We start from the raw sequence: 25,246 nt of genomic DNA, 5'->3' as shown, positions 1-25,246 counted from the left end.
GACGACTTTCCTCTCAATCAAAACCACCAGCAAACTCATGATATTATCCAAATACAACATTAAATTAAATCAAATATGATAAAACATACCCATAAGAAAGCCAAATGAAGAGAATTGTTTTGATGAAATAGCCTCAATGTTTTCCATCTTTTTTCGAGAATGTAATGAACCTCAAAAGGATAAATGAAGAAGATAGCTATAATGAGGCCATTAGCTATGAATTATCAATTAATTTTGTTCTACAATGAGAAATGCACCGAACCCCTCGAAAATTTTCCCTCCAAAAGCCGATAGCCATGACGCCAGGACGCCAGTACGAAGGCTCCCTCTTATTCAAAACAAAAAGTAACCCCGTCAAGTTGGATTGGCCCAGATGAAGGCCTGCGCATTCCCCCCAGCTCGGTCACCAACACAACCCCACGATTATCGACAACAATCCGCACACGTTTTCCTCCCCGAACAAGATAACACAAACACTCAAAATCCCCCAACATTCACCAGTCGCTCACTCACTCGCGTCGCCGGGCGGACTGCGCACACTGAGCGACATTCGTCGCACGATGGCGCAACATGTTGGCCGAACGCTCAAACCGGCTATCCTAATTCTTATTATTTTCACATATTTCCACATCACCACGGGCATATCCATTTCTCTAAAAAATCTGGATTTTCTACCTAAAATCACTTCGATAACTGAAATTAAAAGTGATAAATTAACAAACTCCAGTGACACTACCACCACATCATCAGTAGCAAGTGATAACAGACTAGTACTAGTTACTGGTCAACACCTCGGGAATCTCAATAACTTTCATTGGTCGAATACCGAAAATACCTGCAACAATGACAGCAATCCTTTGACCCGAGTGGACTTAACAATTTCACCGGAAGGGCATGAAATTGCAACATACAAATTATCATCCATTGAAAAGTTTGAGGTTACAAGTGTCTATTTCTGTGTTGGAAGTGTCGACGAGTCCTATACGACGTCATGGACTAATCTTGGCAGCGAATTTTCCCTCAACAAAATGTAAGTTCTTTATTTATAAATTCTATTTTTCAATTCCATTTTCACCAGTCATTTTACTTAATTATAATGCATTATTGCACAATCGTGTGAGTCATTTTCCTTGTTCCCAGGTGACGAAGTCGTCCAGTAATTGCTCATTTTCTCTTTTCTTTATTTTTCTATTATTCACGGGAGAGAATAAAACCGACTGTTTTCAATCGTCACTAGCTGGATCTTAGTCGAATGAAACTCAAAAATTTTCATTCCATTTCCGTTATTTTTTAAATGCTGAACATGAGAGTTGTGAAATTCGAATGGAACCGTTCATTTAAGAAGATTACTTGCAACTCCGATTTCACGGTTCCTTCCTTCATTTTATGACTCGGATGATAAACATTGATTAGAAATTTTACCATGTCTCTGAATTCATTCATTGAAAGAAAAATATATTTTCGCGTATAAACTGAGTGTAAATCCCGCATGGTCTAACATCTTTGAATACATAAAAATAGATATTGGCCTACATCTGACGATGTTTCACTACTTACGGATTAATGTAACCGTAGGTTTAAGATTTATATTAAATTTTGCTACGCTGATCTGTCGACTGAAACGTATTGAAAGGATAAACTGTATAAATTGATGTATACGCGATTTATTATATTGAGCTGTTAAATAAATATTTTTATAAAAGTTATTCCGAGTTTTTTCCTATTAGCTTCATGTAATTTAATACAAATAGCTGAAGACAAATCCAATGACCTATTTGATCACTGGATTGACCTATCCAAATAATATAGGTATTTACCGACTATTTAATTTTTCCCATTCTGATCGAACGAAAATTTTACACTGGCTATTCTATTACTTCAATTGCAGAAGCAAAATAGTATGGATTAATCAAATATTATAAATTTGGAATTAAATGATGAATAATTGGGATGGAGATTCCATTTCATTTTCTATTTGAGTAAGTGTATGAGTGCGGGATTTTTAAAATAACGGTGAATCACTCTTCAAGTTCATTAGAGAACAAAATTCTCAATTAGAATCCAATGTGCGAAGAAAACTATCAATTGTGAATTAACCATGTCTTAATAGAATTTAATGATTTTTTTTTTCTGTATCCTACGTCATTTTTATGTTTCAAACATATGAAAAACTATTGTGTCAATGGCTAATTTAAATATTCATTTGAGAGAGTGACATTTTATATGAACAATTGAGGAAAATTCCATCAAAGATTTTGTATTTCTGAATTTATGATTGGAATGAGTGGAATAAATCATTAGTCGTGAATCCTCGATTCTATAATTCAATCTGTTTGTGATTTTAGTGGTATTTTCAATCATATGTTTGTTTCCATTTTAATCTAGAAATGAGTCATTAATATCTGGTGCTCCGAATGCGAAAGCTTGCTGTATCGCTTGGATGCCCATCATTGTAATTTTTGTTTCAATGATCAATGCAGATTAAAATGGATCATTTATTTGGGTTTGTTTGTAGAAAAGGCAGTAGTCGTTTACAACGAGACGTTCCAAGCCCTCAGGTAGCTTCGCTATCGTTTAACAATGATGTCAATATCAATGGTCTGCGAGTGGAGCATGCTGTCAAAGAGCCTTTCATTGCCCAGGATGGAATGCCCGAAATTTTGGCCGGGGGAGAAGCAACTCTACGACTATTTGGTAGTGGTCTCAAGAATAATACGAAAATCGTGTTTACAGATGAGAAGCCCCAGGAAGACAAGTCCTGCACTCGGATAAAATCGGATGAATTTCAAGTATTATTCTATTTTACTATTGCATTAGCTAACTTTGTATTTATAATTTATTCAATTAATATTTCATCAATTTTTAATGAGGTCAAGAACGAGCTGTTTCGAAAAAAAAAAAAAATCGTTAAGTAGATGGGGAGTGGATGAAGAATCTAATTAATGATGATTGATTACAGTTGTGAAGGGATAACATAAAATTATTTGATTTTGTAACATTTATTTACAACCTCAATAATTTATGATTTATTTTTATAAAATAAAAATTTTAGGTTCAAAATGCGGATGAATTTACAGCGACTGTCGACGTAATACTGCCCATGGGTTCACCCTTCTATATTTGTGTGAAGCAAGTGAAAAACCCCAATGGAGGACAAACGGAGAAACGGGTATACTACAAGCATCAGGGAATGGAGAGTCATAAAGCAGTGAGTTGAGGATTTTGTTATTTATTATTTTGTTTCAGAAATGGAACTCAATTCAGTGTTATCTCGATGCTTAAGACTATCCGGATTGAGGCTGATAAATCTGGTGAAAATTATCATCACTAATAACTCTTTAATTACATTTTTTCTTTCAGATTCGTACATATGAAAAAATGCTAGCCCTCTGGCTTCAAATCACTATTATTCTCACATGTCTAGCATTCTCAGCACTATTCTCGGGACTGAATTTGGGACTAATGGCCATGGACAGGACTGAATTAAAAATTTTATGTAATACTGGAACTGAAAAGGTTCGTCAAATTAAAATAATCTTCAATATCTTTTCAATTAATGAAACAATTGCGATAAATTGAATCTCTTTCGCAATCATAGAATAAAATTCTCTTAACGGAGAAAAAAATATTTCCATTATTTTTTATTGATCATTTCCAGGAACGTAAATATGCACGAACAATTCAACCAGTTAGAAATCATGGAAACTATTTGCTGTGCTCTATCCTCTTCTCAAATGTTCTAGTAAATTCAATATTCACAATCTTATTGGATGATCTAACATCTGGAGAAGTTGCTATCGTATGCTCGACCTTGGCGATCGTAATTTTCGGTGAAATCTCCCCTCAAGTGAGTGTTGAAAAAAAAAATAGAAATCAAGTGATAAGCGATACATTATATCACACGAATTAACGATTAACCTTGCAGGCATTTTGCAGTAGACACGGACTCTGCGTGGGTGCCAAAACAATTTACATAACAAAACTAATGATGGTTATAACGTTTCCCCTGAGTTATCCCATAAGTAAGTTCCTGGATTTCATGCTTGGTGAAGAAATTGGAAACGTTTATAACCGTGAGCGTCTCAAGGAGCTGGTTAAGGTAAATGTGACGACAATGATGTAATTTAAAACACAAAAACTTAGGGAAATCAAGGGGGATGTTCTCAATTACCCAATTGAATTGAAACACTACTATTTTACCACGTGGAGACTTCCGCAAAATGATACCTTGGATTAGATTACTAAATACTGATTAGGATGACGTCATAGAGTCATGCGATACCAAAAAATTTAGCAGAAGAACATCGACAATTTAATTGTACAAAATTGAAAGTAAAATTAGATGCCTTAACACATATGTGAGAAAAAAATGTCAACACTTTTTTCGAAGTATCTAGAAATTGCACAGCAAACCATTTTTATAATAAAAATATAAAAGTTGAGAATGAAAAATGAAACAAATAAATGCCATCAGGTGACGACTGGGTACAACGATCTTGAGAAAGACGAGGTGAATATAATAGCTGGCGCTCTAGAACTCCGCAAGAAGACAGTTTCCGACGTGATGACTAAAATTGAGGATGTTTATATGCTGGATTATAACGCAATTCTAGATTTCGAAACCGTCTCTGAAATAATGAAATCAGGTAAATCCCAAAGAACGAGGGCTACTAAAAACCATTGTCCCAATTTAGTGATAAGCCATCGAAGAGAGTAATACTTATCATCCCCATGCAAGTCCTTATCACAGAACAATACGCCACCCACTCGAGAACTTATCGATCACTCAAGGTCTTTTGAAGGTGCTACTAACCTTATTTGACGGTTTCAGGATTCTCAAGAATTCCTGTTTACGAAGGAGAGAGGAACAACATCGTGACGATGCTCTACATTAAGGATTTAGCGTTTGTCGATCCTGATGACAATACTCCATTGAAAACATTGTGCCAATACTATCAGAATCCATGTAACTTTGTCTTTGAAGATGTCACGCTTGATGTAATGTTTAAGCAGTTCAAAGAAGGTAAAAATCATATCGAAAGAGAAAAATTAATGGCAAGAAATCATTTCAAAAGTTTGAAGATAAACTTTTTGCATCTCTAATTGTTTAGGCCACAAAGGCCATATGGCATTCGTACAGAGAGTCAATAACGAAGGTGAAGGTGATCCATTTTACGAAGTAACTGGCCTGGTAACCCTAGAGGATGTAATAGAAGAGTTGATCCAAGCTGAAATAATGGACGAGACAGACGTATTCAGTAAGCCAATAATAATCTGCATGTCATTCCGACCCACATACCAATGATAGAATAACCGATTATTATCTCCATGTTAAACAGCTGATAATCGGAGTAAACGAAAGAGATTGAACAATCGTCCGATGATGCCGGACTTTACGGTATTCGCTGAGAAAAAGGAAAACCAAAGAATTCACATTTCTCCACAATTGACATTGGCAACGTTTCAATATTTATCAACGAGTGAGTAAATCTCATTCTTTTGCATCGAAATATTATCTAACTTGGTATATTTCTAGCTGTGGATTCATTCAAACCCGACACGATATCGGAAACAATTCTCCGTCGATTACTCAAGCAAGATATCATTTATCACATCAAAGTTAAGTCTCGTGAGAAGGCACGCAATGATCCAGGGGCTATAATATATCAGCAGGGCAAAGCTGTTGATTACTTTGTCCTGATTCTTGAGGGGCGTGTGGAGGTGACTGTTGGAAAGGAAAATCTTATTTTTGAAAGTGGCCCATTTACTTATTTCGGTTGTCAAGCCCTGAGTCCTAATTTTTCAGGTGGTGAGTTATATTCACAGCTACTCTTTACAATCATGGTCATCGCTTGAATCAATCAATTAGCCTCGAATGTTTCAGTAACCGAGTCCCCAACAACAACAAATCCTCAAAGTCTGGGAAGTATCCAATCAATAAATTTGGATGCCATATTGCGTCACACATTCGTACCAGACTACACAGTGCGCGCAATAACCGAAGTTTTCTACGTTAAAGTTAAGAGATCACTGTATTTGGCAGCTAAAAGAGCTACGTTATTGGAGAGAAGCCAGAAAGATCCATCACCGAGTCAGGATCAGTTTGATGATGAAGTTGAGAAGCTACTTCATTCATTGGATGAGGATGATCACAGTATGCCAACAACGCCCAGTAACGAACGTCGACATCATCACAAAGTCAATGATACCCGTCAACAGCAGTCACCAGTACGCAGTGCAACTGCACCAACGTCACCTTTACCAGTTAGTGCCAGTCCAATGACTAATTCAAAGTTTGTACCGAGGAATGGGCCTAATGGACAATTGAAGAATTCACCTGTCAAGGTTTGACTTTTTTTCATTCTTCATTTACTTTTGGGAAGGAATCCTTCAACTATATGTTGCAAATTATAATCTCTTTTTCTCTCAAAGTTCAATTGAAATAAGAAATTAAATTTACACTTTTCAATTGAATACTGTAATAATAAATAAATAAATAAATAATAATAATAAAGTACTTGGATATCCATCGAAAACAAATCATGCTTGCAAAATTGTCTCGATGCCAAATGATAAAACATCATAACACCCCCACAAAATTCTAAAATCAGGATATCAATGTTTCAGATCGAAGAAATTCCAATGAATCCCCCCGAAGGTCAAAAATTAAACCTTGACGCGGAAATAGCATCACGTCAGGCTGAAGCAGCGCGTTTATCCACGAAAAAATCATCAGTTGATGAAGAAGAGCGCCAGAATCTTCTTTCAAAGCACATTGACTCTTAACGCTTGCAAAACGGCCGTGCGAGTAACATCGATACGGCTAATGAATTAACAACGAATAGTTGCTGCAGCCCAAGTTCAAACTGTACCAATCAAACAACGTGACATTTTATAATTATTGCTGTAGCCTTAAGAATGGATCAGATACTTAATTAGTATAGCAGATACGCGGTTTCATTTGTATGCTAATTGAAACAGTGCTAAATTTCTTTGCTACATTTTACCAATCGAATTGAATTTTTACTTTAAATCTTCTGCTCAGGAAACTGATGCCAAAACCTTATATATTTGCTTTTCCACTCAATTACTCGAGTCAGGTCAATTATGTTTTCCCGGGAGAAAAAAAAATTTTAAAACCCGTCGCAGATTAGTTTACAGAGACAACACGATGATGTTTCTTTGTCACTTGTACATACCATTCCAATTTTTATCATTTACCATGAAAAGTATTTTGAATGAAAATTAATTCACCACCTTATAATGTTTATGATACATGTGACACAAATACTCAGCCAATCAAAGATTTAATTACTTAGTTTAAAATAAGCACGTCTAAAGAATTCTCAAGGGGATTAGAGTCAAATTTCATGATGAAAAATGTTAAGTGCGATTGCCTAATATTAATAATCTTTTATATAATGTTCGTTAGTCCTCTTTAATCATGTTTATTCGTTAAATGTTTACCTCTTTCGTATAGATTCCGAGTGCCTGCTTACTTCTCAAATTATGTTTTCAGGGGAGGGGGGGGGGAGATAATTATGAGATACCTTGGGTAGCAAATGCCATCGAATTAAACCTAGCTTGACGGTTGTATCCGGCATATTTGGATGCCTCCAAGTAGCACATTATTTTTTATACCAGAAAGAAAGGGAAATTGTGAGTATTTCATTGAGCAAACAATCCACTAGCATTGAACAAGCTGTTAGACCTTTTTAATGATTCAATTGCATGAATTTTTATTGTATATGAAAATTGAGTGAAGAATATCAGAGACGAATTTGTTTCCTTTTCATGAGTTAAAAAAAAAAACTTTGATTGTTCCTCAGAAAAACGAATAGAAAATATTTATGTAATATTTTCCCTCAAATATTCATATTTTATAGGATACAAACGCCATTATTCGTATTTTCACATGAATCCAATTGTATCATGAGTTGAAAATTATTATTTCTCATTGATAATTTAGTTATTTATTTAGTAATGTCGCAGACAATAAGAAGATAATTATCAGTGATGAAGAATTCTTGGAAATGATAGTAGCTACTAGTCCTGTTTGTTCGAGTTTAATGAAAAAAAAAGCACTTTTAATGACTGCGCGCAAAAGTCACTAGATGATCCATGACTTGTAAAAAAAATTTGAGGAATTTATTGTCAGAAGGTGCCTGTCTGCATGGTGAGTATTGGTGCTTTGATGGAATTAATAAATTTTGTTGTAAACGCGTAGTATTCTCGATTAACTGCAGTTGTAGCTACAAGTTTTCAAGTTTCATTTCAAATAAGGAAAATTCCACAGGAACCAATGTTCCCTGACACGTTCAATCAAACAAATACGTATCATTTATTGAGAATATATTAGGGGTTTGTGAACATGTTAAACTTAATAGTTATCTATGAATAGAAGATAAAAGCAAATATATGAATTTATATTGATGAAGAATGGTGATGTTGAGTTATGTGTTCCATACAGAAGAATAATTAAAGAAGAACGACACTTGTAAACGTAAATAGTTTTGATTGTAATGAACAAACTCTAAGTCAAATTTGCATTTCATTTATTATTGAGAGGTATTTGAGTATAAAAATATAATTATTCTATTGTACTTATTGAGATTCAGGAAAGAGATCGATTTGATTTTATTAAAGCATATCTCAAAAACACTTTTCTTTAGTTATTTATCAATCAATTATTTAACCCTATAAATCCTTTTAAGCATTGTTTCCTTTCCTTGTTCCTCACATTACTCTATTAAACTCACAACGTTCCCCCTTTTATGGATTAATTACTCTCGCATACAATTTTCCTATTGACTCCATCTACAGAACCGGAAGTCTAACTAGAGAAATAATAGAGCTGATATTGCCCACCTGTTCATTACGAAATCACAGAGTATTTGGACATTTTTGGATTCTTGTAAAAATAATGAATGTGCGATTCCAGTTAAACATGTCGGAAGAATGAGGATGAGTAATTGATTGGAACTAGAAATCACTCTTAAGACAAGAAACATTGGAACTCCCACGGCCCCTTGCATCTATGCAGACGTCAAAGTGCTTGACGGATCATGCTGAGTGATGCGTTAGTCAGTTGGAACCATGCACGACTCAGTATCGATGCTTATTGCAGAGCGAGTGATTGACAAATGATTGTTTAAAATCATATAGATACGTACAAATGTGAGGCAGTGTTATTTTCTACCGTAAGTGATATTTACAATAATTATTACAAAGAAATTATGCATAATATTCGATTAATCTGTTGATTGAAAGGTGGGATAATCGAATTGTTGAGCTAAACAATTGATAATTAAATGCCCAGTGATAATTAACAAGTTTTCAAGTCAGGCCTTCGAAACATTGTGAGCTTTTATTGACGCTCGCGAATTTTCCCATTTGTTGATGAAATAAAAAAACCATAAACATTCACTATTTCCACGCATCGATAAATCAAACAGGCGAAGTTTAGCGAACAATAATCTGCTGATCATGGGGTACATCCGGTATTTGGGAAACTTTCATATTTCTATTTGTAGCCAAGCCCCAAAATTTAAGATGGCATTACCCATTAATTTTCGATTCATTGTGAATTACTTTATTAAAAACTTTAACTAAACAAATGTGTACTACCATTGTTTTAGAAAATCAAATGAAGAAGGATAAAAATGAATACTTCATATTTGTTCGGAAGAGATCAGCAATGGGGTCCCAGATACTATTTTTCCTATTACAGTGAATTTGGACAACGCGAAGCCATCAGCAAATTTGAAGTAAGTTAGTAGAATGAAACGTTAAGATATTCTCTTGGTAAAAATACGGAGTTAGTGCGGCAGAGCATTTTTTTTGGTCAATGGAAAAGTCAGCTCAGTAGATCCACACATAAAAAATTCAACAATTCCAGATAAAATGACAACTTTCTGCATTGGTGCATGATCCCGATGTTCATTGCACTCTCGCCGGGATAAGAAATCAATCGAAAAAATGACAACACAATTTGCAACAATAGAAAAATTAATTTTCAAAATTTCTCCAAAATGAATTATAAAAATAAGTAACTGAGAAGGATTAAGCATTGGCAACTATTACAGGCTACCGTACTATGCTTTATATTCATCACAGCGATTGGCACAAACGTGGGTATAATAGTGTGCATTTTCCACTATAAGAAAATGCAAACACCAACAAATCGTTGTCTGGTTAATTTAGCTGTTGCCGATCTATTATTTTCCGTTGGCATTCCAGCCGTTGCATACACCAGACTCACCCAATCATGGAGTTTAGGAGAAACAATGTGTAAATTTCTTCCCTATTCGCAGGTATAAATTCATAAATTGAAATTTTTTTCATTTCATGTAAATTCATGATAAATTACTAAAACAATTGATGGCTTTTTCAAAATCTTTTTATAAATTTTCAGCTCGTCTGTGGATTTGTATTACTATGGACCTTAACACTGATATCGATTGACAGATACAGATGTTTGGCAGTCTCGCCGTACAGAAGTATATTATCAAAATCCCGGGTTTACATAGCTAGCGCTATAACATGGCTAACGGGAGTCACGTTATTCCTGCCCATCGCACTATGGTTCACAACTTTAGTGAGTTAAAATTGAGATTTCCAACATACAAGAGTAGAAAAAATCGGGAAGGTTAACGGAATTCCGTGAATCTCTCAACTTTAGTTGGAACGAATGATTTTCAATATAACTTTAATTTTTGTTATTTTTATTGCCAGGAATCATTGGAGAAAAAAGCTATATGTACTTTGATATTCCCGATGAATCAAGTCATAAACATTTCCCTCTGTTTCATCATTTCTATTGTAATATTAGCCTGTTTTCTACCAATGTGTCTCCTAGTCTACCATTATCACAGAATTTTCCAGAGAATAATTGACGCAAGAAGCAAATGGACGGTACCCTGTGTTTCTCAGGTGAATAATAGTCAATAAAAAAACATGAATGCCAAGAAAACGTAGAAAAATTATGAGATTTTTTAAGAATGACAATCGATATGAAAATGGTATGTGCACAGACAGTAGACGCTCCCCCCGGCAACCGACGAGATTCGGAATTATCAGTAATTGGAAGTTTGGGTCTAGTAGCCTGGACAGGAAGAAAATATTCCGGAAGTTCATCATTTACGGCTCGTCAGGGACGTACCGGAAGTCTCTCGCAAAGTGAAGAAATTCGACTGCATAGACATGTAAAAGTTGTCAGAATTCTACTTCTCAATGTGCTCGTAGTCCTGACTATGTGGTTACCAATTACAATCATAATGCTATTGATTTATGTGGATGGCCATAGACCAACAGAAGACACTAATTTCTTTTTAAAATCCCATTACTTTATCTGGGCCCTGATTATTGCGCAATTCAACACTGTTGTCAATCCCTTGCTGTATGGGGCATTTTCCGAAAATTTCAAAGCGTGTTTCGCCAAATTGTGGCATAGAAGACCAAGAATATATATTTGTTCGAATCCCCCGACAATTGACAGTGGCAGAGCCTCGTAAGTATAACAAAATTATTTTATTGTTTGTAGAAAGATGGAAACAATATTCAATAGAATTCTCGAGAGCTTTCTGTATATGTATAAATTCACGGTTGTCATCAATGCAACCTGTAGTAAAAAACGTATAAAAAATGGAAAACAATCAATTACCCAACTCCTTCCTAATACTTGTTTTAATGGACCGCAACTTGACGTAATCAATACCCTTCTTGTCAATCAAACTCCTTAAAGTATTGAGCTTAGCATTCAAAAATTGTTTCCCGTTTGTAGCGATCCTACAAGAGCCATCAGCACTTCCATAATTATTGAAAATGCACCACAATTGGGTTTCATGGTGAGCCGCTACTAGGTCAATCCTCACATCAAATTTGTACACTTCCCTCAATTTTCCCTCAACCTCCAGAGGAATCTCCAGAATTGTCACACGATGGCGAACTATCTTTGAAGCAAATTCTTTTTCACCATCAATTGCAACATTAACAAATACTTGGCTGTCCAATGGCAGTCCTTCAAGCTTAAGCTTCAGGTAGGTCCTCCCTCCTACCTTGAAAATGTTGATCGCTGGCGAATACTGAGGCTTCTCCTTATGAGAATAGATACTGGTTCTCTCTAATCGTCTCTGCGCCAAAGTAAGTTCTTTGTTCACCAGTTCCAGCTGTTTGGCTCTTTCACAAATTTTATCAACAATAATATTTGCATTCCTCACCATTTCTTCTTTCAACGTATTAAACTCCCTCTTCTCTGTGATTGGCTCCATATTAACAATGTTAAACTCTATCAATTGACCACTAGAAAGCATCACAAGTCTAGTCCCACGAGTTGTCACACAATTTATAACTTTCTTGTTGGAAGTATAGACAATCTCCACATTATCATTGCTGTCATGACCACAGCAGACTGTTTGTGCTGTTCTGTGATAAATATTTTGCCCATTAGTGTAAAAAAACCATAATTGGTTAGTAGAGGCCTGGCAAGCGTATATGGTGGCAGCTGTGATTATTCCATCATAGTACAACTTCTTCCAGGGTATCAGCGAATGCGGATCTTTTTCTGACAATAATAGAACGAAATAATTGCCCTTAGTAATGAGCCCCACACCATAGTCCTTTTTATCTCTTTTAATAGGGAGAATATCAGTAATAAAATTAGCCTCCGTGTAAATAATAATCACTCTTTGATCAAGCAATTTGAAAAGTTTCTTTCCACTGGTAATTAAACAGTATTTATCACCATGATCATCATCACTATCGCCACTTAATAATATCTGTCTTAAATCGTAGACAATGATGCCATTCTGATTCCGATAATTCACATTCTCATACAGCTGGAAGAGGGGTTTGGATTTTTTAGTTATTTTGTCAGCTAAATAAAGGCAATCCTTGATTGGAGTGAGGACCTGGTGCACTTCGCAACCCAGTCCTATTCCAGTTTTACTGAGGACCACGAACTTTAGCTTCTTCGAGAGTTTATAGATCCCTGTCGGCTCACAGATAATGAATATTCTTCCTAAGTAACTGCAAATGCTTTTTAATGGCTTTGGAGCTATTAATTTTTCAATTACCAAGGAGCGTGAGTCAATTATTTGCATCTCCCCATCACGTGTGAAGTTTGGATGATATGGGAATATGATAAGTTTATCTTTGTTCCAGATGAATGCGACTTCGGTACCGTAAAAATTGAGAATTTCTAGATGATCTGTCGGAAATTCAGAGCCAATTTCTGTCTCGACTACTCTCTCGAGGATTTTACTCATTGGTGACCACCCCGTGTAGATCCTAGAGATACGTTCTTGGAAGTGAGGATGCTTGGTGGTTTCTGTTTTAGGACAAGGGATACACGGAGATTAATGTAAAAGCTCGCAAATTATCATGCATTGACTTGAGTAATTGATGAATTATCGATTCGAAAGGAGGAATCAATAGTTTAGTCAATTAGAATAATTGAAAAACAGTTGAATAAACGTTTTTTTTGTAGTAGTCACAATAAAGTATCCATTCCCAGATCCTCTGAATTATTATTATAAAAGTCCGAATGAAGAACGTGTTTTAAGTAAGGTATAACCTCAATAAGGTAGATAATACGAACCAGCACATCATCACGTCCGCAAAAAGACCTGATTAGTCCTCTAAAACCAGTAATTACATAACTTCGAGGTAAACAACGAAGGAAAAATGTTTTTCTAATGAACAATTCGCATTTTGCCCGAGAATTTTGACAGAGGCAACAGATGAAGGGTTATCGTTGTATTTACATGCCTGTAGTTAGCCCAACGATAATTAATTTTCATATGTAATGGAATTGAAACAGTTGGAAACGAATGGGAATGATTTATAAGGCACTTGTACAGTTTAGGAGTGAATAGTTTATCAATAAAATACGTATTTTTTAAATGTAGAATAGCCTGGATTACCACCCACCACCGGGGGGGGGGGGGGTTCGTTCGTACTTGATCAACTGTACACAGAATGTTCAGACGATGAGAGCACCACTGTGCAGGGATTCAAGTTGAACATTCTGTGTACAGTTGACCATTTGTACAGTTGAACAAGTACGAACGGAGCCCCCCCACATAAGAATAAAAAAACGTAGGTCAACCGAATGCAGGGTCAATCCATATCCGTTGAATGCATGAGGCGATCCTGGTTTCCTCGATGTCGTGTTTTAACAATAGTTAATGATGATAATTGTTATTTTTTAATTAATAATGAACGCATACACAATTATGAAGGTAAGAATGCCATAAGAACTGAAGAAAGTTAAGAATAGAATTTCAAATATTTATTATTTACTTTGGAGATATACAAACGAAAATTAATATCAATGAAACATTATACAGAGAACAAATTATTCACAGTTCAGAATGCTTTGATGATGAAAAGGCATTGCTTCTTCTCAAAACAAAAATCTTCCTTTCGATTCCCCAATACAAATACAAAATTTAATGACAAAAAATAATAGGTATTTTGAGAAATGAAGTTCAAAGTTGTACGGTTGAGTTCGTTTCTTCGGAACGTCCATCGCCAGCGATGGCTCCCTGCCTGGATCCTGATGGCTGCGTTTCAGGTCTATTCTCAGGTTCGTCCTCTATCTCTACTACTTCGACCTCGTTCTGCCTGTTTAGCAACGTCCTTCTCACACTAGTCAGCCCATTATCCGTCATGTAGAGTTTCTGAGCACAGCTCTGCGAGGTCAATTTACTCAATCTCTTGATAAAATTTTGATCATGAGTGATAACAATCAGCTGGAAATTCTCCTCATATTGTGCCTTGTAGGCGAGATATCTGTAAAGAGCATCAGCGACTTTCTTCGAATTCATGAAATCCAAATGAGTCGTGGGTTCATCGAGAGCGAGGATTCCACATTGTTGAGACAGTGTTTCAACCAAAGCCAATCGAAGAATGATAGAGGCGAGTACCCTCTGACCAGCACTGCACCGGCCTCTCATTTCCATCTCGACACCATGCTTGATCTGCACCAATTTGTAGTTAAATTGTCTCTTGTCAGTAACTCCACTCGTGGAAGTAGCCTCAGCTTTGATTTGAATAGACTGAATGTCATTTCCCGAATAAATGAGCTTCCAGAGCTTCTCCATTGCCGAATTAATCGTCCTTAGTCTCTTCTTGTGAACCTCTGTTGTGCTTACGTCCAGTACTCTTGCAGACGCTATGAAATCATTAATAGCTTTTCTGGTAACAAGGACCTCGATACTTTTGTGTTGGTGGGCTGTGCGAGCTGTTTTGCACTCTTCGGTATTCAGTTCCTCATTCAACTGATCTATTTTTTTCATAATGTCTCCTCTGATCCCAGAGGCCATGTTTATCTCTCCCCCTGCCTCCTGGATGTGCCTCACTAACTCCTCCTGCTCTCTCATGACCTCCTCATAGTTCAGGAGATTAATTTCTTCCTCTCGGTGTTTATGAGTTTGTTGGAGTTGTGTAAGAGTCTTCTGGCATTTTCGCAGTTCTACGTTGTCTTCTATCATCTGGGTCAACTGCTTCTCCTTTTCAAATCTCTTTTGTTCCTTCTCCTCACAATCCTTTTGCAGAACTTTCACCTCATGATCGAGACTCTCCAACTGTCTCTTCACATTGCGAGAGTTGAAGAGGGCGATCTTTTCCTGGAGAGACTTGAGAGAATCCCATTGCTTTTCGTAATCCTTCATCAGCATCCTGTCGTTCTCCTGGTCGTTTTGATTTTTCAATTTCAAATCATATAGTTCTCTCACAAGCTCGCTGCACTGCTCGTCAGCTACCATCAGCTGCTGGCGAAGTTCTCGAACTGACGACTTCAAAGCGCCTTCCTTAGTAATCGTGTCGTTCAGGTCGGCCTTTAGGTTTTCTAGCTGCTCAGCTTTTTCTTGTCTTTGTAGTTTTTCCTCCAGGCACTTAGTTTTCATTGCCATTGCTTTGTGAAGCTGTGCATTCCTACTCTCGAGGGTACTTGTCAATTCAGTGATCTTCTCACGCGTTTCTTTCATAGATGTTTTCAAGGACTCTCTCTCTGCCTGAATCTCTGCCATCGTTTTGGTGCTAGTGTGTCCTCGAGAGGACATCTCCTCCTGGAGGTCGTTAATACCAACATCAATCTGTAGGAGATCCTGAGAATAACGATCCCAAATTGTCACATCTGGAATCATCAATTTCGCCAGTTCAATACTCCTCTCAGGCTTCCATTTTGATTGCTTCAGTTCTGTTATTTTTCGCTTTAGTTCGAGGGCATCCTGCTCCTTCAACTTGATTTTTTTGACCATATCTTCTTTGTCAACTGCTTCGAATTTAATGATGGCTTCAACCGTCGATTTTATTGAGAGAAGAACATTATATTTCTCCTGTTCGATGCTTAATTCTCCGTCACATTTTGTCAATGAGCTTGGGTGGTCGTGTATTCCCTTTTTCAATTTATTCAGGAGCTTCTGGGATTCTGGATGCGAGTCAAAGTCCCTCTCACATAAGGCACAGCAAGAGTTCCTGTTGAACTCCTTAACGTAGGTCTGGTATGCAAACCCCTCGTGAGCAATCACCCCTCTCTTATCCTGTAACTCCTTAAGTTTTGCCTGCTGATCTAGCAGGACTTCATCGTACTTCGTGTAATTCTCGCAGTGAGCTTTCACCTTTTCTTTCTCACATTCGTTGTTTGTGATTTTTACATTCAGTTCCATCTTGGCGTAGATCAGGGCTGTATCCACCGCCATCAATTCGTACTCTTTCGTGTTAATCTCTTTGGATAATCGTTCCACCCTCTCTGAAAAAAATTTCTGGGCCTCCTCGATGGTCTCTTTCAGATTGTACTCTGGTACTGAATCCGTTTTCAATAATTTTTTTATATTCTCCTCGTGTTGTGACTTCAGTTGTTCAATATATTTACTTTTGGCCTGAAAATTTGATTTCAATGATTCCAGTTTCACGTTTAGAGTACTTTGATTGTGCACCACTATCATATCCTCCTCAAGCTTTTTAGATTTCTCCTCGATCTCCTCGATCTGCCTCATCGCCTTCGTGATTTTATCGGGAAGATCCTCAGACGCCATCAAATCATGGATTTTCTTGATCTCATTATCCATCTCTGCGAGCGTAGCACCAACAGAATCGAGTCGTTTGACAGAGTCATCAGATTGTTCAATCTTCAATCGAGCCTCCGCAATCGTCCTTCTCATCTCCTGTACTTCTTTCTCACTCCTCTCCAATTCGGAAGTAATGGTCAATCGTTTGTCACGAGCAGCTTTTACTTTCTTCTCCAGTGCATTCTCCTTCTGATTTTGCTTCATTTGTTTATCGGTAATAGACTTCTTAAACTCCTTTGTTTTAGTTTCAATAGAATCAATCCTTCTTTGAACATCACCATCAGACTCAAAATCCTCCATGGTCTCCAAGCCCCAAATGGCGAGTGCTGTGTTCAGGACTTGATTCCTCTCCTTTATCTCCTTCCCCTGACCCTCCATTTGGTGTCGCAGAGTCCCCCTGAGTTTCCTGTGATCTTGTATGACTTTCGAAAGACTCAGTTCACTCCCCAAAAGATCCTTAATCTCTTTCTCGATCCCAGCGATCCTCCGAATCTTCTGTTGAACTGTACTCTCGTAAGACTCTATTTCTTTATTCAACTCCGCGTCATTCCCCTCGTAAATCTCTTTTAACCTCGACTGCAATGATTCGCACTGCTCATGAGCCCTTTTGTACGCTATTTTATCCTTCTCATCTTCAGCTTTCAGTCTGGTGAACTCAGTCTCAATTTGCCTAATCTTTCGCAGTCTTTCGTTTCTCGACTCCAACTCAGAGTTTATCTTCTTTATATTCTTCTCAATTTCACTCTTCCTCTTGTTAAATTCATCCAGCTTCTCCTCCTTGGCTATGATTTCAGTAACTTTGTCAGCACATCTTGCTTCTTCGATTTGCGCGATCTTCAGGTCGGCTTCTGTGAGCTTTGCCACCCCCCGAAAATTTTCCACAACTTTATTGGAGATCGGCATCCCCAGGATGGCATCGAATCGCTCCTTGACCATCTTATTTTCATCCAGTGGCCAATTGGCCTCATCTTGATGACAGAAGATCACGTGGTTCAATATCGCTTTTGACACCCCCAGAGAATTCATCACTTTGACGTCAACGTCGGCACACCGATTCGTCAGCTGCGTCTCCTCTCCAGTCTGCGGATTGAGAACGCTGACAGTATTATCGAGGATCTTGAATTTCCGTTGCTTCTCGTATCGAGAGTACTCGATTGTCTTTATCACGGTGATAATTTTGCCCTCGTAATCAATTATTTCCCCTTTTACACAACCTCGCACTTGTACTGATGTCTGGTTCTTCAACATAGGGTCGTGAATAAAAGACATACCGCTGTCTGAGCCTGGGGGAAATTCTCCAGTTGTTATGTAGCGGAGACACTCGATGACAGTGGTTTTACCAACGCCATTGAGACCCGTAATAAGGGCCAGGGGAGAGTTGAATTCTATCGTGGATTCCTCTGTATCAGAGAAATTGCGAATTCCACGGATCGAGAGTTTGCGAATTTTCGACATGTTTGGTGAAAATTTCAACTAGGAGACATTCAGTGAATAGTCTCTTATCTGAGAATAATGAGAAAAAAAACAACAATGAAATAGCTTATTACCGTAGGTTATGATGGTTCATGAAAACCAAAGAGAATAACTAAAAAAATTTCAAATATGTTACGAACCTGATAAAAATTTTCACACCTCGGAAATCTCAAATCTGCAAGTGTCCTCCGAGAAATAGTCGAAGGACTCGTCTGCTGCTACTATTATTGTATTGGAGACACCGCTAAAAACCATGTAGAATCGTTAGTATGATGAAATGGCTAATTTGTCTTTATCTAGCAATTTAATAGCAGGCAATAAATGATTTGCCTGCTCACTATAAGTCAAATAAGTTACTGTGATTATTTTTCCCACCCAAATTTCAGCCAATAGAATTGCACCATTTGTTGATATTTTGTATAGCCTACCTGGAATTTCAGCGATTATTTTTCCCACCCAAATTTCAGCCAATAGAATTGCACCATTTGTTGATATTTTGTATAGCCTACCTCGAATATCAGCGATTATTTTTCCCACCCAAATTTCAGCCAATAGAATTGCACCATTTGTTGATATTTTGTATAGCCTACCTCGAATATCAGCGATTATTTTTCCCATCCAAATCTTGGCCAATAGGATTGCACCATTCGACGTTATTTTGTATAGTCAACACGGTATTTCAGCGGATATTCTTGGAAATTTCACTGGAAATTTTGCATGTTGATATATATAAAAAAAAACAAATGTTGAAGTAACCCTCAATTGTATCTGACAGATTAAATGGCAATTCGTTGAAAATTATGTCTCATGGTGCAATTCTATCGGCCAAGATTTGGATGCAAAAAATAATCCCCCGAATACCACTCGAACTTCGAAATTATCTGATATTTCCCTCAAGGTTCCCTGCAAACAAATAAGCTCGTCAAGTTTTCCAGAAAAATCACTCGCGCTTCGCGCTCGTGATTTTTAAACTGGAAAACTTGACACGTTCATTTGTTTGCAACGAACCTATCGGGAAATATCCGATAATTTCGGAGCTCTTGTGGTATTACATGCGATAATTTTTTGAATATTTTGGTAAACAAACGACACTTAACCAAATAAACCTCTTTTCATGTCATGGCACAATTCTCTTGGCCGAAATTTGGATAGGAAAAATAATCCCCTGAATACCACTCGAGCTTCAAAATTATAGAATATTTCCCTCTAGGTTCCCTGCATACAAATGAAGTCGTCAAGTTTTTCAGGAAAAATCACTCGTGCTTCGCACTCGTGATTTTTTAGCCTGAAAAACTTGACTCCTTCATTTGTTTGCAACGAATCTATCGGGAAATATTCGATAATTTTGAACCACTTGTGGTATTATATGTGAAAATTTTGCATGTTGATATATATAAAAAAAAACAAATGTTGAAGTAACCCTCAATTGTATCTGACAGATTAATGGCAATTCGTTGAAAATTATGTCTCATGGTGCAATTCTATCGGCCAAGATTTGGATGCAAAAAATAATCCCCCGAATACCACTCGAACTTCGAAATTATCTGATATTTCCCTCAAGGTTCCCTACAAACAAATAAGCTTGTCAAGTTTTCCAGAAAAATCGTCAAGTCGTCAAGTCGTCAAGTTTTTCAGGAAAAATCACTCGTGCTTCGCACTCGTGATTTTTTAGCCTGAAAAACTTGACTCCTTCATTTGTTTGCAACGAATCTATCGGGAAATATTCGATAATTTTGAACCACTTGTGGTATTATATGTGAAAAATAAACGCTTAGCCTGTTAAGTATAAGTCAAATAAATTATTTTGAAAAATAAGTGATCCGTGTATACTTACTCAGGATAATAAATGACCGGTGAAAACTGGTGTTGTGTCTTCAATAAATACCCAAAAACGACTGAACGGGTCATTACCGCGATCGATGGAATTGCTCCGAATTCCAATCCCACGTGACAGTTGATGGGGGGCTATTATCCTACGCAGGATAATAGCCAGCTGTCCAGGAAGTGGCGCCCCAAAATCGAAAGAATGCCAATTAGGCACATGGCAACGATCGGTTTGTTTTGATCGTTGCCTAACGGTTTGTTTTGATCGTTGGCAGGAATTCCAACAGAGCCACCGTTAGGCAACTATAACCGGACTATAACTTTTTATATTATTCTCAGAGCGATACCATTCCAGTTCCTCAGTAATCCTGAAGACATCTTCCCCAATAAAGCTGTGAATTATGAGGATCCGAATTTGAACATCAGCGTTCCAGTATTTTCTATTCATGGAAATCATGGTAATCCAAGTGAGATGACAATACAATTACCTATATTTACCGATTACCTCTATTTGAAGGGAAATAATGATTAATAACTAAGCATCTGCCCATGCATTATATAGTTAATATTCGTTCGACTATTTTGACCTTGAAAACATCCAAAGAATTTTCAAAATAGAATATCTCCTTCAAAAACTTCTGCGATGGGTTTATTATTAAACTACTTATTGTCATGATCAGTAGAAATTGAATGCAAATAAATAACAAATGTTTTCATTTCTAATCCAATTCCTCAATTCAATATTTTAATATTCCTTTCTGAGTTTTATCTAGATCAATTTTTATTGAATTTTATCTAAGAAAGCGAGTCAGTAAAAAATTATTTTTGCCACTGTGAGGTCTCCAAAAATTATAAATATTTATTCTTACAAAACTAGAAAAAGTTGAGAATAATTTCACAGAGAATTTTAATAAATATTGGGAAATCAGTGCGTATAGGAGAAATTACAAATAGGTGTTTGTCAGAAGTGCTCAGATAAATAACTCATTAAAAATTATATTGGCATTTAGCTGTCATTTCCACCAGTCCATGGTCTCGTCCATTTTTCAGAAAAATCATTTGCAATAACAGCAGATTGACAAAATAATTTTCAATCATTTTTTTTGTCTCTAGCGCTCTTCATTTTATCATAAAAATGGGCTTAAACGTCCAGAATAATTTTTAAAATTATTTCAGTCTTTTATTGATTAATAACCTACGAGCAGAGCATCGAAAGATTTGGCACCTAATCCCCCTCCCGTACTTATTTTTGATTTGCTCTCCATTCATTTCTTCACTTATTTATAAAAAAATGTTTTTGATAATGTTTCCAATTTTATCTAATAAAACAATAAATACTTATTATTTTTGAGAGAAAAAAGTGGCAAAAAAAATTTTACTATTTCATGAATTTTGGAAACAACAAATCAAACGAAATCGATACAAATAAAAATCAGGAAGGAGTATATCAACACCTGAAAATTCAATAATTTATTTGAAATATATTACAACTTTTCATCTCCATTCCCCCTCCCTAAAAAAAAATAATTCCCCCTTGCACTCAGTATCCCACCAGGTTGGGGTCTACACAGTGACGCCGCTACGAAATCCCCCCTACCTACAATCTCTAATCACGCTCTGTAGGTACGATGGGATTTTAGAAATCTGATATACCAATACCCCCGATCATGCACAGAAATTGGACAAATTGGAGACAGTAGTGGAGAGAACCTAAATTATACGAAAGAGAGTGAAAAATAGTCAACAATTTTTTCGAATCTTCTCGGTTATCCTCGAGAGTTGTGTGGAACTGAGAGAACGAGGTTAAGTGGGGTCATTTGAAATATGTGGAAAACAGAATTTTATGATGCTGAGGAAGAGGAGTCAGTGAGAACCCATTCAAAGCTCAGAGAGGCAGCCCACGACAATGAAGGCATTGAAACAGTGACATCAAAAGAACAGGTATTTATTTCTGAAAAAGTTGTATTTCACTTTTGATGATTCATCAATTATAGAATTTTCTTTTCACCAGGAAAAGGTCGAAGGAGATGTCCTGAAACTATATAATCTCAACAGAGAGCCATTATTGACAAAAAGTCGACACATTGGATTTTTAAAAAAATCCCTGATTAATATCTCAGCAGCTTATGAAGTAAGTACTTACAACTTAGTACGGAAAAGAATCATTAGATTTTCCGTCTACCACAAGTTTAAACAATTTTGAAAGTAGCATATTTTTGTAGCACAATATCCAAGTAGACGAACAAATACTTTATCGATATAGAAGGTTTCACCTAAAACACGAGTAAATTGCTTGTTAATCGATTGTCTTTTCAAGTGTTTAGATTGCAGTAGGCCTTGGCTATGTTACTGGGCGCTTCACGCACTACAAATTCTTGGAGAGCGATTGGAGGATCACGAGTACCAGAAAATTGTTCAATTTCTGTCGAAATGCCAAGATCCACGAGGAGGATTCGGAGGTGGTCCTGGTCAACATCCCCATCTGGCCTCCACTTACGCCGCTGTCTCAGCGCTTTGTATAATTGAGACTAGGGAAGCGTATGATGCGATTGATCGGTTAGTCCAGCTAATCTAATCATCACTCCCATACTCCCCTTCGACCTATAGAGACATCCATCTCGATGCCATACTTTATGTCTAAATATTTTTAATATCCCCATTTTGCATTAATTTATGAATACAAACTATTCAATTGCAAAACAGGACGATTTGAATAAATCATTGAAACTAATTTATTTTCCTTTGCCTGTTTTGTGGTTACAGAGTTTCTCTGTATAGATTCTTGAAATCAGTCAAATACGAGGATGGTAGCTTCAGCATGCACAGGGATGGAGAAATAGACATAAGAGGAGTATACTGTGCAATTGCAGTTGCTAAACTAACCAATGTTTACACGCCATCGTTATTTAAAAATACCGAGCAGTGGATAGCTCGATGTCAAACGTGGGAAGGTGGTTTCGGAGGGTGCCCGGGGATGGAGGCTCATGGAGGATATACGTACTGCGGATTGGCCTCTCTAGTACTCCTTGGAAAGACTCATATGTGTCATTTACCTTCGTTATTGGTACAACATTATCTGACCATCGATTTCGGAAAAATATTGAAAATTTATGAGTTGGCGAAATATGTGCAAAAATTATTTATCATCCACTTTTTGTTTCTAGACTGGTAGTGAAATTGCTTCATCTTCTTTCACATACAAATATTTACCAAAAACTCAGTTAAATAATCATCTTATCCTCTTATTATCAACTTAATGAGCATATTAGTTTTCTCTTTTCTATTTAGCGATGGTTGGTGAATAAACAAATGCAGTTGGAAGGTGGTTTCCAAGGAAGAACAAATAAACTAGTTGATGGCTGTTACTCATTTTGGCAGGGTGCCTCCTTCCCTCTGATTCACGCTATTTTATCCAACGAAGCTAATCTACCAAATACTAACTACTGGCTATTTGATCAGGCGGCTCTCCAAGAGTACTTACTCATTTGCTGTCAGCATCCTTACGGCGGCATCCTCGACAAGCCAGAGAAGTACGATTTTCTTTCATCACTTCACAATCACTCACTTCACTTTTGTATTCCCCCATAAAATGAATCTCTTTGTGTGCATCGTCAATATTTTTTGATTGAATGGTGTAATTTCAATGAGCCCTAACGCATTAAAAAAATAATGAAAAGATAATATTCGAGAAAAAAATTGAAATTCACTCAGCCATTGTCGAGGTATTGTCGATCAAAGAGGTTCATTTTACTTATTAATTTTTCCCGGACACTTATGCACTTTAATCACTTTTCTTTAGCTGAGTCCGATAAATATTCTTAATTATGTATTTGTCCACAGAAACCGAGACATCTACCACACATGCTACGGCCTCAGCGGTCTATCCATAGCCCAAAATTCGCCCACTCCATTAATAGTAGGCAGAAAGCACCAAAACTCGGTAGAAATCATTCACCCGCTGTATAACCTGGTTCTGGCGTCAGTGGCGAATGCTCTCAGTCACTTCAACAAGCTCCCATTACCCGATTGAATACTCAACAACAACAACAGCAACAATCAAGAGCCCAATCATGGACCAAGGAGATATTTGAATGATATGCGAAAGTTTCATAAGTTTTTTATAACCTAACAAGTCACCTGTTGTTGGCAGCCAAATCACTTGGCGGTGTAATGTGACTGTTGGTAAATGTTGAATTAATGTTGAATCCCTGTGGTCTTTAATAAATACAATAATTGAAACGTTTAGGCCTTGAGTTGAATTCAAATATCCTTTTGTATGTCAAGTATCTAGATGATGATGTGCTTTTACAACTCGGCGAGGACGCCATGCGTTTCAAGCCTGCGCGTTGCAAGCAGACAGACCGCGCATGCGCGGAGTAACGCTAAACGACTCTCCTAATTCCCTCCAAAACTCGGCAAAGTCTACGTGAAATGTTTGGCCGAAATTCTCTCCACCCCAACAGTGTAAAGGATACGTATTCAGAGTAGTGAGGTAAAACCAAAGGCCCTTATGTGATGACGAAAATAAACATGGCAATCCCGGAGTAATGTGAATAGTTCGTGATGACTTCAAATGACTGTAAGCGGAAAATAACAAACCCGAAGCCGTAACGATGAGTGTTGTTTGTGAGTTCTTGAGTTATGTGTAGTGGTTTTATCATGGAATACTTCATAACAAACGATGAACTCCACTCAATTATTATTTTGAACATCGCTGGGTTCAAAAGCATTCCACCTTACGAATGAATATTCAAGGAGGCGATTCGAGAGGTGAAACTTAGCTGTTGTTTTCAGCCGATGCCGGTGAGTTATTCCAATCAATTATTACAATAAAATCGGCTTTCAGTCAAACATAACCATTAGGACGAATTTCGAAT

General features: G+C 37.0%; 5 protein-coding genes across 8 annotated transcripts; 3 read left to right on the top strand and 2 right to left on the bottom strand.

Annotated features, from left to right (window-relative positions):
• Positions 1–495: 495 nt before the first annotated feature.
• On the top strand, positions 496–8,661 carry LOC135167596 (unextended protein). 2 transcript variants are annotated; one of them, XM_064130929.1, is made up of 13 exons: positions 496–1,030; positions 2,516–2,789; positions 3,053–3,208; positions 3,361–3,516; positions 3,659–3,847; positions 3,926–4,099; positions 4,475–4,646; positions 4,832–5,023; positions 5,112–5,258; positions 5,340–5,480; positions 5,537–5,809; positions 5,870–6,345; positions 6,628–8,661. In XM_064130929.1, exons 1-13 carry the CDS (start codon positions 561–563, stop codon positions 6,784–6,786), a joined length of 2,979 nt encoding a protein of 992 aa, XP_063986999.1. In that variant the 5' UTR covers positions 496–560; the 3' UTR covers positions 6,787–8,661. The 2 variants fall into 2 exon arrangements, with proteins under 2 accessions (XP_063986999.1, XP_063987000.1); XM_064130930.1 differs by having other exon boundaries at positions 497–1,030; positions 5,885–6,345.
• Positions 8,662–9,064: 403 nt separating this feature from the next.
• LOC135167607 (neuropeptide Y receptor type 2-like) lies at positions 9,065–13,293 on the top strand. 2 transcript variants are annotated; one of them, XM_064130957.1, is made up of 7 exons: positions 9,065–9,200; positions 9,639–9,767; positions 10,086–10,313; positions 10,415–10,597; positions 10,735–10,932; positions 11,034–11,509; positions 13,162–13,293. In XM_064130957.1, exons 2-7 carry the CDS (start codon positions 9,663–9,665, stop codon positions 13,163–13,165), a joined length of 1,194 nt encoding a protein of 397 aa, XP_063987027.1. In that variant the 5' UTR covers positions 9,065–9,200; positions 9,639–9,662; the 3' UTR covers positions 13,166–13,293. The 2 variants fall into 2 exon arrangements, with proteins under 2 accessions (XP_063987027.1, XP_063987028.1); XM_064130958.1 differs by lacking the exons at positions 9,065–9,200; positions 13,162–13,293 and having other exon boundaries at positions 10,086–10,130; positions 10,240–10,313; positions 11,034–11,513.
• LOC135167603 (uncharacterized) lies at positions 11,511–13,265 on the bottom strand. Its single transcript, XM_064130950.1, has one exon. It carries the CDS (start codon positions 13,263–13,265, stop codon positions 11,655–11,657), a length of 1,611 nt encoding a protein of 536 aa, XP_063987020.1. The 3' UTR covers positions 11,511–11,654.
• A 994-nt stretch (positions 13,294–14,287) lies between the features above and the next one.
• Positions 14,288–20,664, bottom strand: LOC135167447 (DNA repair protein RAD50-like). The gene is made up of 3 exons (XM_064130655.1): positions 20,380–20,664; positions 18,686–18,789; positions 14,288–18,575 (listed from the first exon to the last, which is right to left on the bottom strand). Exon 3 carries the CDS (start codon positions 18,525–18,527, stop codon positions 14,490–14,492), a length of 4,038 nt encoding a protein of 1,345 aa, XP_063986725.1. The 5' UTR covers positions 18,528–18,575; positions 18,686–18,789; positions 20,380–20,664; the 3' UTR covers positions 14,288–14,489.
• A 33-nt stretch (positions 20,665–20,697) lies between these two features.
• LOC135167451 (protein farnesyltransferase subunit beta) lies at positions 20,698–24,612 on the top strand. Of its 2 annotated transcripts, none has more exons than XM_064130663.1 (7): positions 20,698–20,827; positions 22,045–22,310; positions 22,381–22,500; positions 22,687–22,925; positions 23,133–23,433; positions 23,658–23,899; positions 24,210–24,612. In XM_064130663.1, the coding sequence occupies exons 2-7, from the start codon at positions 22,194–22,196 to the stop codon at positions 24,397–24,399; spliced, it is 1,209 nt and encodes a 402-aa protein (XP_063986733.1). In that variant the 5' UTR covers positions 20,698–20,827; positions 22,045–22,193; the 3' UTR covers positions 24,400–24,612. The 2 variants fall into 2 exon arrangements, with proteins under 2 accessions (XP_063986733.1, XP_063986731.1); XM_064130661.1 differs by having other exon boundaries at positions 20,728–20,827; positions 21,993–22,310.
• The last annotated feature ends 634 nt before the right edge of the window (positions 24,613–25,246 follow it).

Source organism: Diachasmimorpha longicaudata, chromosome 11 (genome assembly GCF_034640455.1).
Source record: "Diachasmimorpha longicaudata isolate KC_UGA_2023 chromosome 11, iyDiaLong2, whole genome shotgun sequence".
Lineage (NCBI taxonomy): Eukaryota > Metazoa > Arthropoda > Insecta > Hymenoptera > Braconidae > Diachasmimorpha > Diachasmimorpha longicaudata.
The sequence above is the reverse complement of the archived record's forward strand: the minus strand, read 5'-3'. Positions and strand labels throughout refer to the sequence as shown.